We start from the raw sequence: 18172 nt of genomic DNA, 5'->3' as shown, positions 1-18172 counted from the left end.
TGCTGAATGGGCAATGTTTCAGAAGAGGTGCTGGCTTCAGGAATGGGAGAGAACAATCCAACCTGCAGCATATTTTATTTTATTTTATTTCGTAGAGCACAAATCCAATATCTGAAGTGAACAAGAATCCGAGGATTAGAAATGAGAAGCTACAAAAACTCCATTAATCGACATTTCAAAGTGGTTATTTGCCACCGCAGTCACAAGGAATTCAGAAAAAATACAACAAACACAACGTCAGAAAAAACGGAATCAAAAGTTAAAACAAAAACAGAAAAACAGTTCTGTTGAGAACCACCAATAAAATTCAATCAGAATTCGTCTCTGTTAACTGATTGGTCCTTCAAGGCCACCTGTGTTGGGTTAAGCACAGGACATGGATCAAGGCCAGGCTTTGCAGCGTACTTCGGATGTGTAGATCAAAGTTATAACCAGGTCTGTTTGGTTGCCATGGTGGATTGGGTGGAGCGACCCCCACATGGGTCAAAGCTGTGCTCAGCTTGGTTTGACCAATCATGGTGAGTTGAGCACAGGGCCTGGGCAAAGGCCAGGCCATGCAACTAATCCAACTGTACATAGCTGAAGGTCATCATGTGCAGCAGGAGTTGGCTCCATGTGGTAGCTAGCCTGAAGGGCAGATCCTGCAGCAAACTCCCGTTGCATAAGGCCCAAGCCATGCACACTGGAGTTGGCAAACCACACTGGTTAAAAGTATCATTTAAAAAACGGAATTATAGGAAAAGGCCCAATTAAAGGGAAAGTTATGGTTGGATTTAGTTATAAACCTTAATGTATACTTAAATAAACTCTGAAATCTAATTAAAAACACAGTTACAGCACATTTATGGTACAAGTTAAAACCTAAAAACCACTGTAATTCCCCAATTATGGTTAGCCTTACAAATCATAACTATAACAATATCCATTGAAGCTCACACACACAATGCAATGTTTATGACCTCTCAAAATGTATACCAATAAGCAACAACACCTCACAGCTGAGCATTATTATGTTATAAAAAATACTCAAACAATAAATTATATAATTGTTGGTGTTTTTGCTATTGTGATAAGTAATCTGATCTGTACCATTTAAGTAATTATTGCATTGGTCACATAGGTAAGCATTGCATTTGGCGTGAGAGTTATGGTTTACTTGGGTGTTGTGCGAGGTATGGTTTGGGGGGCTAACCATAAATAACAAATTTAATTTATAACATAACTTTAGCTGTGGAGAAATTAGTGTTTGTGTGTTCCCAAAGGCACATAATATTGGAATGGAACAGTTAACATATGTTAACATCTGACAGCTGGCAGACATTCTGGCCATTTGCAACCCTTTGCCTGCTCTCACCCATCACAGGCAAATAAACAACCGCCTCCCCCTTCTCTCTCTGCTTCACGTCTCAGCTTCTGATCCTGGAAAGCAGATAAAACAACTGTAATTAGTTCCAGACAGTGATAACTTGGACTAAGCTCATACGGTATACATGCTGCAATTAAGGGCTTTGCACATTCTCTGTATGATTTTGCACACCCTCAATTGCAATGATGTAACACCACGGTATCCAGTGAGAGAAGAGCAGGTACTGGTTAGTCCAAGGCTTTAAGAGTATTTGAGATAAAGTAGTGGCAAGTGAGAAATCAAGTACTAGCCAAAACCACCAATGCAAATAGTGCGGATGCAAGTTCCTCATGCCACTATGATCTGACTCCAAACAAAAACGCAAAGATTCTGGATAAGTTGTGGAAGAGGAAGGTGTTGAGGATACATATTGACCTCACACTTTGAGGAGCAACATTAGCTACAGCTAAGGGGGCAGAATGGTAGTAGCAGATTCATGCAATGTAAATATTTATTTCAGTTGGTGAATAGATGAAGCCATAAAATCCAGACGCTTAGTCATTTGACAGCCACAAGTTCCACCAGCAAAATTATGTATATACATATCATTCACATTTTAACTATGGCTATCATATTTTGGACATAATAAATGTAGTGCCAATGTTGAGTCAAGTAGAGTAGACAAACGAGCATGTTCATTCCCCATTCTGTACATGGTGGGTTGTATCTTTTATCCATATGCATAGCTGCAACTGCACTTATACTTTGGATCATTAATACTGGCTGCAACCCATTGCAGGCTAGCTACCTGGGGGTGTATTATTAAAAGAGCTCCAGGGCTGCAAAAGGCACATGTGCCCTCTTTTTGGACCCCAGAGGCACTTTAGCAGAAGGAGCCACAGATGCTTGCATGTCTCTATCTGTACTACAGATCATGCCAGAGCACAGCACATGTACAGCTGGCACAACCCAAAGGGGTCATGCACTCTTTTGCATGGGGGCATGACCAATGGCCCATGCAAAAGAGGAAACATTCATTTATTGAAAAAAGGTCTTCAAAAATGTGGATAACGCCAAGGTTGGCATGTCGCAGTCTTTCACCACAGATTTCCCACCACACGCAGGAGAAGGACTTTTTATGGTACATTACAGGAGTTTACTTTAGATTGCAGATGTTAGAAATATCTGTTTCAGGGATGATGAGCTGCTGTTCAATCTGCAACAATTGCACACCATCCTAATAGGGATGAAGGTGAGGATGATGATGCTACCATCTGGCCCCAGCTTTTCACCTGGAAAGAAAAAAATCTGTGATCAGGAAGAGTCAATGGTGGCGAAACCCTTGACATTATATCCACCGACCTCACTGCCAAGATACTAAGATTAAATTTATTCTGAAAAATTCCAACATTATCATTTCCGGACATGTTTTTATGCGGAGGGTTGATGTTGGATTTATTGGTGTCTGTCAGATTTCGCAAGTGTTTCGGGCAGAGCCTGATGACATCCTTTCTGTTCACCAGCATGTCGTTCTGCTAGTAGACAGTGAAATATTAGAAGAAGAACTAAACACTAAAGGGACAGAAGAATAGTACAACTCGTTTCAGATCGTCCACAAGAGATGCTCCACAGACTGGCGTTCCCAAGTACTTTAGGCACACACTAAAATGCAAATGAAGCACAGATATCTTTAACATTATAAATGGACATAAATGCATGTTTATTAAGTGGATATCCCAGGATGTGCGAACCTGCTTTCGAATGGCTGTCTGCTGCAAACCAAAGCATCAATGTACGAGGAAACTGATGTAACAGACGCTAGCAGCCCATGCCTCTAGCAATCCTGGGATTAAAGTGGATAAAAGGAATAAGGCAAATTGAAACAAAGCCAAAACACAACCATTAATTATGACCTTAGAGCAGGCAACAGTCGGGAAACAAAATAGGTGAAGGTCAAAATGTGAGCAAACAAAGTCAGGAAGTGACAATGCTACGTTGAAAGTTGCTAGAGACCTTCTTAGTGATTTGTTTGTCCTAAACACTGTCACTTCCAACATTGCACTGAACGTTCCACCCCATGTCCTCGATTCAGTCTAGAGTCTTGGTGCCCCAGTCACAACAGGCCTACCTACCATAATCCTTCAGCAAAGCAAATCATAATTCTTCGCTGCTGCATCCTAGGACCAAACTAAGATCTAAAACATCTTGCTTATTCCTGGTAGTGTCATAAGGAAACTAATCTACTGCATCTCACAATTGTCTTCTAAAACCTCCTACTCCCTTGTTCCGTAATAACCAATCAATGCCTGGATATTGCTCTCCCTCCCTTTTTCCTGCATAGTGTTTTTAGTCACTTGCAACATTTCTTTCAATGATCTTCTTCTGTACCGTAATCTCCTGGTATATGATTGCAACAGGAGTGAATGTGGCTTAACGACAAAAGCTGCCAACTTTGGAACTGAGGTACCAGGTTCAAGTCTCGACGTCAGCTCAACATCCTGTGATTCTGGGCAAATCACTTATTCTCTCTTTGTCCTCATAAAATGAATGTGTCCTTGTATAATGCAACTGGTGCTCATGTTAAGTGCTCCAATACCTTTGAGTCAAGTTTGCACTGTATAAAACTGAAAGAAAATACGCTGTCATCTTGGACCATCCTCAACAATGTTTCTATTGCTAATCTGAATCATTTCACTACCCCCATTTCCAACGGGCAATACACTACTGCTTCTAGGCTAAACATGGAAATTATTGGTTGTTGGCACAGCAGCAATAGATTCAGCAGTGGAAATTTTAAAAGCATAAAGAAGCATTTTTCCACTTTCATTATCTGAAGAAACTGGAGAATAGCTTCAAAATGACCTACTCCATGGTGACAACCAGGCTTGCCCCTGCTCATACTAAAGCCGTCCATTCTTTCACATGCTGCAAATCTTGTCTCTTAACTAGACCCTGCCATCACCCATACTCTGCAATGAGGCATATTCTTTAATATTTTTCTACATCAATGCTTGCACAGGCAGCACTCACTTCCAGGTGCTTGATGACATATCTTTTTCGAATAATATTACTCTACCTGCCAAAGTAAAATGCTAGCTTTCATCTACAATTAAGGCTATTAACTGAGATTACAGTAACAACATTGCTTTCACATCATCTGTAAATTGATTTTAGAGTGTCTGATGTAGAACCCTATTTTTTAAAGGTTTCAACCACGTGCTGTTACATGCAGATGTACCCTAAGCGTTTATCTTGTTGGCCAAGGGTTTGTGTACATTTCGGAATCAACTAAAATGATTACCAAAAGGCCAATAATTAAAGTTTACGGTGTATGTATTAGAAATCAAATGCGTGAGCATCCACAAAACTATCCCTCATATTATTTTTGTCTCTACAAAAGAGGCATTTACTTTTTTATGAAAACATTTCTCATTTGTTGATTTCGGGTGTTGTTTTATACATCATTTATTTTTGATCTCTTGTCATTCAGTAAAGCAGACATGCTTATCTGTGTAATCCTATATTGACTGACTTACTGTAAGAGAATGATTGATAGCTCAAGTGTTCTTTGTTGAGCTTTACGTATGTCAAAGAGATGAACAGACCCATCAAAACTATTTACACGTTCTGTCACGTATTTAATGTTTTCCCCTTCTTTCAAGGTTCAAACATTTCCCAAATCCAATAGGCAACTATACATACAGTGGAGCACTGAACCACAGTATAATTAACTTATGATCACAACCTTTAATTTGTACTAAATGCTAGTTGTCAATCCTTTTAAATCAGTGCACCAGCATAAAAATAGGGTGTCATTTGATAATTGATTTTCCTCATCAATAAGGCAATACTGATAACTGTACTTAAGCCCTATGTGGCTTTAACATGACATCTGCTGGCTGATCTCACTTTTCTCAGTGTCAAAAACATTAAGTTTAGAACTAGCATAAATGTTACCTTTTATTATGCAATGAAATAATTAATTAAAATAAATTAGAAGTGTTAATCACAATTCATACAAAATACAACTCTACCAACAGTGAAAAGAATTGCATATCCATGCAAGGAAGGAATTCTTCATTTTGAGGTCGAGCCTACCAAACAGCGGATGCTGTGTGCTTTCAAAAAGTCCTGTTGTGGACTTACTAAATACCTACAGGAGACTAAAGCCAGTCCATTTCTTTGTCACTCTAATTTGCTTGCTTCTTGATCATCGTATGTTTATCCATCCCCTGGAGCATATCCCCTATAGTGTATCCCTGATTGGTTGGATTCTATCCTTTCACTGCTTACTGCACACTTTTAGAAAACGTTGTATTTTGCTTAAGCACTCTTTGAAAATGGATGCGTTTTCCAGCTTCTGTGCTTCTACCCTCTGCTACCACCAAATATCTGCTCCTAGTTGTTGTCTCACACAGGCATACATCATCATCTCATCTTTTTTCCTTGATTTTGCTTGTCTTTTTGGAAATGTTTCTCACCGTCTTGCCAATGCTTTACAGCATGACCAAAAGGCATTATCAAAGCAAACAGGTCCCAAAGGTGAGTCCTGTCCGCTTTGCCAACGCTTGTGTGAATACTGGGAAGTAGGTAAAATAGAAGGATTTCTCAGTAATACTGCTGTATTCTGTTAAAATGTAGGTTCTGTTATGATGGTATGCGGATTCCTGGATGGCAGACTGTCCACTGATTACACTAGCTTGTTCTCTAGTGCAGGAGATTAGTGAAAGATGTTGCTAGCGCTACAATGCAGCATACTGGTTAGACTTATAGTTTCAGCTGTACTGAAAACAAAAAGTGCCAACAGATGTCTCAAGTGTATCAAGCTTGTACTGATTGCTGCAGTGGTAATATGTGAAGTTTAAGGTGCAGTATGTGGTCCACAAGACCTTTCTGAGGGTTGAGCTAGTGTTTTTAATTAGCAAAGGCGCACTGCATCCCAGTGGCGGCCGGCAGCTTTAGGAGGGAGGGGGCGGGCGGGGCACACACACACACACTCATTCTTTCACACACAGACACGCACGCACATCCATTAACAACACTCATACCATTCAAACATGCACGCATGCACCAAACATTCATTTTAAAACATCACACACACTCATTCTTTCACACACGCACGCACATCCATTAACAACATTCATACCATTCAAACATTCACGCACGCACCAAACATCCAATTTGAAACATCACACACATACACACACACCTACCTTTGGCCTCCAGGTCCCAGGAGGGTTGGGACTGCTGCCTTCCCTCATTGGCTGACCTTAGGTCAGCCAATGAGGGAAGGCAGCAGTTCCAGCCTCGTCACAGAGTGGGATGGGGGTCAGTGAGACTGCTGACTCCACCCCACTCTGTGACGAAGTGTCACTGATTGACACTCGCCCATGGCACTTCAGGGCTTAAACTGAAGCGCCCAGGGAGAGTGTCCATTGGTGACGCTTTCCTCGTCACCCAGGGGAGGGCCTTTAGGCACCTTTGCTGGGCAGAGGAAGTCACGCCCATAGGAGCTTGATCTCAACCCAGAAAAGTTCAGCTCAGGCAGCCAGGAGTCTGCGCAAATCGCACATGTCTGCTCCTGGCTGCCTGACCTGAACATGAAGAGTGTCTGTCAGGCTGACCTTTTTTCAGCCTGACAGACGCTCTTCATGGGGGGCAAAAGGTGGGGGGGGGGGGGGCGGAGGGCCCTCTGCCCTAAAGGACAGACCGCCACTGCTGCATCCCAAGAATAGATCTCCGTTAAACAAGTTCAGAGTTGAAGAAACGAAGCTTTAAAAAAATATCTTCCTCTCTCACTATACTCTGAAGTTATCATTTAGAAGGCTCATGTACAAAGGAGTTGTGAAGCGCGTGATCCCCAAAAATAAAGGATTTGCTACCCCAAAACTTGTTGTTATGATTTATTATAGCTTTTGTACAAGTTGGAAGTTTTTCAAACTCCTAAGAGGGCTTATGCTATCAATTATAGATTGCGAATAGGGTGGGGCATTAAAGATGTGTACCTCTCCTATTTAGGACAAAATGTAACAATAGTTTGTGTTCACTATTGCAGTCACAAACCGTTGACCAGTTACAGACTCTCAGTTGGTAAATGATTCACTGCTCCAGTGGGCCTTGAGGAGAGTGGACTGTGGCCTAGGGGACCGTTGACAGCTCCTCCCATGGTGCTTCCAATGTAAACATTTTTTTTATAAAAGCAGCAGCCCCTATATTGATAAAGTTTGCTTTAAAAAAAAAATCCTGTTTTGAAACGTAAATGCAGAAATGCATATCTGCTGTTCCTTCCCATCCCTGCATTCTTAGCCAATCATATGGGGTAACGCATTGCGACTTGCCTACTTCATATTAATTCAGCTTTGCTCCTCTTGGGAGTGAACAATTTTCGATACGACCTATTGGCACATGGGTTGCATCGCAAAATACATTCCCATTTGCAATCTCATTGCAAATTGCACATCTCTGGTTTGCAAATTGAAAAATTATATCAGGCCGGGGGAGCTTGATAGTCAAAACCATGGAGGGTTGTATGAACAGATGTTTTTTAAACGAGTTTGCCAAGCTCTTCTGGTTGTATTGATGCATGCTAAAGAGCATTAAAGAAAAATCAAAGAATACGTATGATTTAAGTGTTTTAGGTTCCATTATGGAAATAAAAAGAAATTCTGACACTTGGAACAAAAAAAGTATTTAGCTCTGTTTTTGTTAGTAAAAGGAAAAATTGGTCTCTCTTTTATCCAACGTCTTGTAGTAGAGCATGTCTTACCCCGCAAATACATATTTTACATCAGATGTACATTTCTGTGTTGAATTATGGGTCACACTAGATTATTTGTTGCACTTGCAGAGCTGTTTTGGAACAATTTATTGGTAGCTTGTGTGCCTATTCCTATTGGTAGTCAGGGAGAGGTTGATGAGAATGTATGTACATTTAAATGTTGATTTGACCACAGCACCTACATGGTGGATTTACGTTCTGTCACAAAGTGCTGGCCACTTTTAAAATGTACTTTTATCCCGACCCCGTCTTACCTTGAATCCACTTTTATGTATTTAAATACCAGAGAGAGGAGAGTATCCTGCTAAGCATTTGGCAGTCATTACAGCCATTGTGTACATCACAGATGATCTTCAAATGTTTACAGTTGGTTGTATTGGAAAAGTTGTTCACTGTAAATGCAGTATTGTAGATTGAGGGGATTGCAGGATCACATGGCCGCCATGCCTTGTGACCGCCATGGTTTTTACTGGCAGAAAGCATGGCCCGGGCTCTTTACATATGTCTCAGCCACCTCAAAAGACCTCTTTATACCGATGATGTTTCCCTCTGTCTGACTGAATTGTCACTGTAGAATGCATAATTCCGTCTGTCCATGCATGCGTTCTTTAACCTAGAAAAACCTAAGATGAGTTTTCATCCTACGCACTCTATTTTACTCGAATAGTGTTTTACATGCATAGGTTTAATGCAAAACCAAGTAAGCTGTAGAGGCTTTTTCGGTTCAAGCTTTTCGGTCTCCTCCTATGTGCATCCGCTCCCCTTTGTTGCTTCAGGTACCACCACCTGAAACACTAAAGACGATAAATGGAGTGAGCGCTGATTGGGTCTCTTGCAGGAGGGTGTTCAGTTGTTATATGGACCTATTACCATCACTCGAGTTCTTTTAACCCTCCTGGTATCGGAGTAATAGACATGACAGCTTCAGAATTATCGAGCTTCGCTTTTATGGATTTTTGAAAAGGAGTAATGTACTGAGCCGCGAGATCCAGCGGGCTACGAGAGAATCCATCGTTTTGTTTAATGAAAGGATAAAAGGCACCAGGGTCCAATTTATTATCCCTCTTTTCCCCCTGTAAGGCAAAATACAAAAGCATGTTTTCAAAAAAGAATCATTATGATGAAAGAACCTCGCCAGCCACGGCCGATCTAGGCCTCCCTCCCATTAGCATGAGTTAATACTAATGTCATGTAATGCAATGTACTAATAATGTATTCCTTGCAGCTGGATGAAGGGTGGCTGGATGATGAAAGGAGCGAATATCTGGAGGAGTTAAATATGGAAATGCTAGAAGAACAACAAGACGAAGGGGTGCCGTACACAACCAATGAGGTGGCGCAGGTAAGGATAACAGAATTAACATAGGAAGGATGTGCATCTGTAGTTCCTAATAACTGAGCTGCGCTGTAATCAGCGACCTCTATAATGAGGTGCTTCTCTGTTGGGGCCGGCAAATCAACTCTTAAATGAACCAGAGACAGTGCAAGTCGATGTGAGAACAGAGTATGTATTCCGTATGCTCGAGAATACACTTCAAATGTCACGCAGAACCACCTTGTCAGCCACTCGTTGGTCTAGTAAGACTAGTGGTTATGAAACCTATGGCAGCATAACCACACTCTTGGGCCTTCATAAGTTTAGGCATGCGGTGTTAGGTACTATTTTCAGAAAATATATTTTACACTAAGTAGTGGTCTCAGGCTATGTAGAAATTCTTAAACAAGGTTGATGCTGAGTGAAGATAGGGAGGGAGAAACCTGTAACCGTAATTATAATCAAACAGGTAATCAGATGTCTTAGCCCACCTTGCTTTAACTGATTAGCATATAGAGTAAATTATATGGATTATGGATGGGGACAGAAGGCACCTAGAGATATAAATATCACGGTGATATAGATATGCAGTACAATCGCCATCCTGTGAAATTCTTCAAGTTAGTAGGATCTGTGTAACGTTTATATGTAGCAGATTTAAAAAAAAGCATATTACTAGTCCAATCACAGGTCCCTCCGTCAATCATCTTATTCCCATAAAGCTACCATCTCATGCTCCCCCCGGTAATTATATCAGTAATGGACACTGTCGTGTGTTTAATAAAGCCCATTGCTTGAAAATGACTCAGTTTCCCAGAAAGTAATTTGTAACAAAAGCACACTGGGAATTGTAATCCATCCTGTATACAAGAGTGTAATTACTGCTATGTGTAACCAATGATAGATAATTTTATTTATTGCCAGAGTTGCATAGTTTCTCATTTCACAATCTCATTAGATACAGGACTAGAAATGATGAAATATTGATACTGGGGTCAGTTCAGTGAGGTGGAATCAACCCATTTAAACTACTAGATAGGTGCATGACAATATCAAGGTGAGTAATGTTTTCTCTCCTCACTATCCTGCTCCCTGGCATGACGTCCTTCCCAGACCTGTTCACAGTCATGACCGTCTCTTCTGCCCTCTCTCCTTTACATTTTTTTCCAAATCCCAACCTGTCTTGCAGTGTACTACATGACTGGGTTAGAAAATCGGTCTGTGTTTCTATGTTATGTTATGTTGATTTGTATAGTGCACTAATCACCCAGGAGGGTATCCAGGCACTCAGGAAAGGTGTGTAGGTGTGTGGTCCCAAGGTGCTTATATGAAAAACCAGGTCTTCAGCTTCTTGTGGAACTCATGAAGTGAGAAAGAGGCTCTTATGTGTTGAGGGAAGTTGTTCCATTTCTGGGTGTGATGGAGGAGAATAAGCAATCTCCACTTTTGTTCTTGAGAATGTGGGAAGGGTGTGCAAATGAGAGTTTGGCAGAGCATGGGTATCTGATAGGTTAGTGAAAGTGTATGTGGCTGTTCAGGTATTCTGGTCCTGTGTTTGTGTAGGGCTATGTATGTGCAAGTGAGACATTTGAATTGGCTGTTTCTGTGAATGGGTAGCCAGTGAAGCTTCCTGTGGTGCAGTGTGATCTGGGTGTGGCATGAGAACTCGAGTATGAGTCTTGCAGCTATGTTCTGCAGTCTGGGCAGGAGTTGTTCAGAGATTTTGGTGTAGAGCGTGTTGCTGTATTCCATTCTGCTGGTGATGAGTGCTTTTGTGATGGTCTGTCTGGTGTTCTGAGGCAAACATTTGAAGATCTTTCTCAGCATGCATAGAATGTAGAAGCAGGAGGTGCACATTGCTTTGACTTGAGCCCTTATCTTGAGCCTGTCATCTAGGATACTCCTTAGATTTCTTGTGTTGTCTGTGGGTGTTGGTCATAACTCCAATGGCCACCAAACAGAATCCCATGGGGAGGTATTTGTGCCAAAGACCAGTCCTTCTGTCTTGTCAGAGTTGAGCTTCAGGCAGTTGGTTCGCATTCAATTTGCTACCATGGTCATGCAGTTGGTGAAACTAGTTCTGATGGTGTTCATCTTGTTACTCAGGAAGAGGATGAGTTGGGTGTCATTGGCGTAGGAGATGATTGTTATTGGATGATGTTTTCGAGCGGTGTCATATATATGTTGAAAAAAGTGGGTCTAAGGGACGGTCTCTATGGGGCACTGCATATCAGTTTCTTGGTTTCTGATATGAAGAGTGGCAGCCTGTTTCTTTGGGTTCTCTCCACGAGGAAGAAGCAGATCCATTTGAGAGCAGATGCTTACATGCCAATCTTGTAGAGTCTTCAGACAATGGCACTCTGGGAGACAGTGTCAAAGGCCACAGAGAGGTCAAGCAGGAAGAGGGCCACTGTTTATCCTCAGTCCAGGATGTTTTAATTGTTTTTGGTGTCCGCATTGAGTGCTGTTTTGGTGCTATGGTTCTTTCTGAATTCTGATGTTGAGATGGGTGAGTCCGATGTGTCGTCTAGAAGATAGTAACGTTCGTGGTGGGTTGTGAGGTGCTTGCTAATGGCCTTCTCAATCACTTTAGCTGGGTAGGGGAGCAAGGAGATGGGTCCAAAGTTGCTCAGTTGATTTGGGTCAGCTGTGGGCTTCTTGAGGAGGGTGTAGATTTCAGCAAGTTTCCATTCATCTGGGTAAGTGGCAGACATGATGGAGATGTCGATGACGTGGGTCAGGGTGTTACTGATTGGTAATGTTTCCCTGTTATAGATGTGGTGTCAGCATGGGCCCATCCAGACCCCTGAGTAGATGGTCTGCACGATTGCCACTGTGTTCTTTCTGGTGAAGGTTGTCCATTCGGTCAGGTGGGTGTCTTGGTTGGTGGTGGGTAGGTTAGCAATGAGTTCTCTGGGTTTGGGTTGGGATGTAAAGCTGCTGTAGGTGTTCACAATGTTGCTGTGGAAGAAGATGGAAAGGTTGTTGGGAGCCAGTAATGTTGTTGACAGTGGCTGAGGGCGATGTGAAATCCTTGATGATCAAGATCACCTTGCAGCTGTTGGAGCTTCCTTCAAAGCTTTCCACTAGTGCTTTTTTCTTAGTGCCTCTAATTTGTTGGTGATAGTGCCTTAGAGCAGCCTTCATAGCAGTTCTGTCAGTGGTGTCATGACTGGCTCTCCATTTACTGTCTCCGAGGTCTTCTGTGTACCACTGACCTGCTTGTTTGCTCTACACTGCTTGTTGGGGTTGATGGGTGTGAGGGAGTCTGTGCAGTTCCTGATCCAGTTGTTCAAGTCTTTGATGTCCTTGTCAAGGTTGTCAGTGGGGCTAGACTGATCTGTGTTGAGGGTGTTAAGCAAGCCTGCTTCTGTTATTTTGCCCAGTTGTGGCTTAGAGTGCTGAACCTGGTAGGGCTATTGACTTGAGGTGTGTTGATTTGGAAGTAGATGATGGAGTGAGTCCTGGATATGAGCTGTGTGGTGAAGTTGTATTTGATGCTGTTGCTTGTGGTTAAGATGAGGTCCATTGTGTTCCTGCAGTGTGTGGTGGTACTGTGATGAGCTGGGTTAGTCAGAAATTATCCCGCTTCACAGCACTCCTGGAAAGCTTGAGCAACATCAGTCTTCTAGGTGAAACTTGAGTTCACCTAGATGAATGTAGGCTCATGAGTCAATGGTGAGCGAAGTGACAAAGTTGGTGATGAGGTTGGTAAAGGTGGCTCATGGTCCAGATGCAACCTTGTAGCCTACTGGGATTGCTGTAGTGATGTCAGAGCTGATGCCGGGTTAAGCCAGGTCTCTCTGATGAAAAGGATGCTGGGTGCGTCGCTGCTCAGAAGACCCAATATTTCTATTGTGTGTTTACTTAGTGATCATGTGTTGAGAAACATGCATGCGAGTAGGTGGTCATGTACGGGTTTGCTGTGTCGCATGCTGTAGGGTTGGAGTGTAGGCATTGCTGGTGCTTGTGTGGTGTGTGTAATTCCTAAAGATCCAGCAAGGTCCTTTGTTTTCACACCACAGATTAAACCACTGCCCTTGATGTGGCATGCAAAAATTACTACGTGAACTGAATACTACATTTTAAAGATCGCATTTAGATTGCCACATGGGCTGTTATACTGGCACTAATCTAAATCTCTTTTCGTAGCTTGCTCAGAGATAGACTGCAGGCTGTACAGCAAATCTAAAACCACAGCTAACAGCTAAATTACTGAGCAGCCATGCCCCATGGAGATCACATGTTGCCATACCCTTATACTTACAAATGTCCCCCACATATCCCACATCTAATTAAAAGACTTTTGCATTATCTACTACGGCATCATAGCGGAGTACTGAAACAATTTGCTGCCCTCATTCAGAATCACCTGTCAGAATATTTTTTGACTTAAATATCATTTTAAAAATATTTTCTACAAAAATAGTGTCCTGTTGAAGTTAATAACATAAAATTAACTCCCAACGTTACACTAATTTTATAAACAATATTCATTACGTTTATGTCAGAAGATATTTCTTCAAGCGATATTCTAACATACATCCACTATCCCCTCCGCTGACCACTGTGCATCTGCCAATCAAAGGCTCTCTGGAACCAGCATGTGCCTGAGAACACTTCAGTGACAAAAGCAATGATACCTGCGCTCATCCCTAGGGCCATCCTTTGAAATATTTGTGCATACCACACCCTGGCCTAATTCTACAACCAGTTCCTGCAGAGCAGTGACTCCTCATTATTCGAAATATCAGTATATGAAAGTTACTAAATAAAAACAGAAACTACTTACTGTCACTTCTGGTTTTCCATGGTGCAAGTTTAACAATATTACAATGAAAGAGCAACAATGTAGGGCCATCTGCTATAGAAGGGTCTGTAGGAAGCACCGACCCTGATTATTTTAAAGAAAAAAAAAACATCTCTGGAAAAGACCTCTGAAAGCGTTATCCAATTTCTCATCCTTCGCTTTGCGAAATAATTCACACCTGACATTATGGTCATTTTGCGTCCTCCTTCTGGATCACTATAATAACCATATTCAAACTATAATCTGTTTATTGCATTTACTTACAATACCTTAGAAAAAACGAGCATCTCCTTGAAATATCTTGAAAAAACTGGCTTTTCAGTCAGACCGTTGCATATTTATGAAACTTTGTCCATTGAACTTTTCTTACGTTTTATGTACCCTGTCGGTTCTGTGTTACAGTAAGGTCCCACTTGACCAATCAGTTGTCGTTTTGTGACATATGTCAAATATTTATCAACGCCATTTCTACGAATTTAGTACTATAAAACTCAAGCTGAGGAAGAGTCCGAATATTTTCTTCCAGACAGGAGGCACTCCCATAATTACATCATGGCGAGACACAAGCACCTTTGCGTCAAGTCCTGAACAAGAATATTCTTTGTGTGAAAAGTTCTGCATTAAATTATTTCATAGCTGTAAACTACATTCAATCAACCATGCTAGTTTAAAGACTTTTAATATATGTTAAATCAGCCATGCAACTTGCACCATAAACAGCATGTCCTTATCTGTCCTAACTTTTGTTGTCTCTTGACCCTTAGCCAAAGAAAACAGAGGAAGACGATGGCACAACAGACACTGCAACACCTTCACCCAACAACCATGAGAAGGACAGTGGAGTGGGACCTACAGACGAGAGTTTACGCAATGAGGAGAGCTCAGAACCGGAGAACGCGCCTGAGGAGCCCAACAATACATGCTTGCAGGACAAGCAAGATCCGGGGCAGAGCCAAGACACTTTAGGAAGCACTGAACTCCAGTGCAATGAACGTTTTGTTTCCAGAGAGCTGGTTGACTCTGATGTTACAGGAAACCAGGATGACGAATGCGAAAGGTTTCGTCAGTTATTAGAGCTCAAATGCAAAATCAGAAACCGTGGAGAGTATGACCTGTATTATTCAAGAAGTACAATAGAATGTAGCAGAGGTGAGAAAGAGGGTGTTGCACACGAGCTCGAAGCACTTAACGAGGAACTTAGAAATATTGAACTGGAGTGCCAAAGTATTATGCATGCTCATAGACTTCAAAAGATAAGTCATCAATATAGCAATATCTGGTCAGTTCATGAAGACGAATGCAAGGCTGCTGGGGGCATGCAGACACATACAGTGGATAACAGTGTGGAACAGCCAGAGAAATCTGACAAAGACAGCTCTAGTGCTTATAACACCGCAGAAAGCTGCCGCAGTACACCACTAACCATCGAGCGATCGCCAGACAGCTCTTTGCAGAGAATGATCAGCATTACCAACAGGAAAAATATGAGAAGCACACTAGTGTCAAATCAGTTGTCTTCTGGGCATTGTAGTATTGAGACCACACCAAGCAAAACCAAAATCACAGAGCAGAGCATTGCTGTCCAAAGGAGAGATAATGTTTTTGAATGCAGTAAAAGAACAGAACACGAGTCACTAAGTGCAGAGCACATCCCCTATCTGTCTCCTTACCACAGTGCAGCATATAGACAAGGTAATATACCTATACATGCGAGACAGTATCAGAGTTATATGCATCTAATCCAACAGAAGTCTGCAGTGGAGTACGCTCAAAGTCAGCTGAGCCTCGTAAGTGTGTGCAAAGACCCCCAGAAGCTAACAGAGCCCAGGATGGAATGGAAAGTAAAAATGAGGAGCGACGGGACACGATATATCACAAAAAGACCTGTAAGAGACAAATTGCTAAAAGAGCGCGCTCTAAAGATAAAGGAGGAGCGAAGTGGAATGACAACGGATGACGACACGATGAGCGAACTGAAGATGGGCCGCTACTGGAGCAAAGAAGAAAGAAAACAACACTTGTTGCGAGCAAAGGAGCAGAGGAGGCGGCGAGAGTTTATGATGCGCAGCAGATTAGAATGTCTGAAAGAAAGCCCACAGAGTGGCAGTGAAGGCAAAAAGGAAATTAACATTATTGAACTCAGTCACAAAAAAATGATGAAAAAACGGAACAAGAAAATTTTGGACAACTGGATGACAATCCAAGAACTCATGACACATGGTGCCAAGTCCCCAGAGGGCACAAAAGTCCACAATGCCTTTTTGTCAGTTACTACTGTATGAATATGGCTTTTAATATAGCATACTACCGGTTTGGGTAGAGTACGATTGCCTCGTTCAATGTGGCATTTTTATATTTTTTGTGGCTCTTTATAGTTTTACTTTTTGTATACAAAGTTATTTGATAATTTTCCATTCTGTTTTTCATACAACGGTATCTTCTTTAGCTGACAACTTTATTTACCCTGCAGTATGCGCATATAGGAGCTATTTCTACAAAATGTAAAAACTAAAAAAAGAGAAGTTACTTTACTGACCTAATGTATTTATTGTAATTAAGCTCTTGATTTATTTCTCTACTTTTCTTTTTTCTACTTGATTATTAATAATAGATAATTTTTATATGCTTGCTTATTGGCATACCCAGCAATTAATAATCAATGTCTCATATTGCACTGTCAATAAATCATGTACCGCATATCATCATATGGCCTAATTTTTTTAATGACGTTGTACATTTAACCTGTAAATTACAATTGTATTCATCCAAGTAAAGCATAAGTGGGCAATGGTGCCCTGCTGTGTAGTGGCAGTCGTCATGTACCTAGGCAATGTATGGTAACTGTGAAGATAGATGAGAAATAAATTATTTCTTACCTTAAAAGACTATCTACAGATTTATTTCATTGAGATTTAAAACAATATCAGCACCTTTCCATTTTTTTGAGCTATGCTTTGTACACATTACACTAAACTTAAACATGGCACGAATACTACAGACACATGCATAGTTAACTTTCTTAAATAATTAAAACAATGATTCAAATAGATGTTGTTAGGAAGGAGTTTATTATTTTGAGTGTCAGGGTGACCATCACAAGTAGTAACGTTACTATCTTGTTAGGTTCAGTCAAAAGTTTCACTAACTTAAACGTGAGCTCAAACTCTGGTCATTGTGGCATACAACATACATGTTTACCTTAGAGAAAATGTGTAAAGCATTTAGAAAGTACCACAATAGTTAAAACATGAAAAACATGGCACAATAAAAAATCCCACTCCAATTTATATCAAGCATTTGCAATGCAACGGGTCTCGCGTTTGCTTGCGTTAGAGCTGTTAGCGTTGTAAAGTCCTAACTAGATTTTTCTTGTCACATAAACTCATAATAAAAAGTAAAACAGCTTCACATGTGCGAGCCAATGAGTGTGAAGGAGACACAGAAAAGGAAGCAGAAGTTTGCTCCCAGTGAAACATATCAGTAAAAGTGCAATTATCCATGTTATCTTCAAAAGTGCAATCATCCATGTAACCAGCAAACGTGCAATTATTCATGTAACAGGGTCAATGTCATGCAAAGCGCTAGACTTCCGCCCAGTGAGATCGCACTGTGCAGGAAATAAAAAGATAAAGTAGTCCAGAAACCAGCTGAAAACACAGAGCCTCTATGTTTTCAGTAGTTTACCGGTGCGCTCGAGGAGGGCTAAACACCGGAAAAGGCATGACGTATGTACGCCTTTCACAAATGTAATCAATCGACTTTTGAAAGGCAAGCCCACGAACGAATGAAAGTGACGGGTGTGACATGTGCGTGGTTAGAAGCCCACATAGAGATTACAACATAGTCCAGAGCTCCTGCGCGCTCGACCATAAAAAGAGAGAACATTTTACTAGGCAAAATCACACCAAAATGAAATAAATCCAA

At 41.4% G+C, this 18172-nt stretch overlaps 1 protein-coding gene across 1 annotated transcript in view; it reads left to right on the top strand.

Moving 5' to 3' along the window:
- The window catches only part of PDZRN4 (PDZ domain containing ring finger 4), a 469963-nt gene extending 452836 nt beyond the window's left edge, over positions 1-17127 (top strand). Inside the window, exons 7-8 of the mRNA XM_069228854.1 lie at positions 9349-9465; positions 15013-17127. Coding sequence (XP_069084955.1) covers positions 9349-9465; positions 15013-16530 — 1635 coding nt within the window. The 3' untranslated portion in view covers positions 16531-17127. The remainder of the gene's footprint in view (positions 1-9348; positions 9466-15012) is intronic.
- The last annotated feature ends 1045 nt before the right edge of the window (positions 17128-18172 follow it).

This window comes from Pleurodeles waltl, chromosome 4_1, assembly GCF_031143425.1.
Source record: "Pleurodeles waltl isolate 20211129_DDA chromosome 4_1, aPleWal1.hap1.20221129, whole genome shotgun sequence".
Lineage (NCBI taxonomy): Eukaryota > Metazoa > Chordata > Amphibia > Caudata > Salamandridae > Pleurodeles > Pleurodeles waltl.
This window is presented reverse-complemented; position numbering and strand designations above follow the sequence as displayed.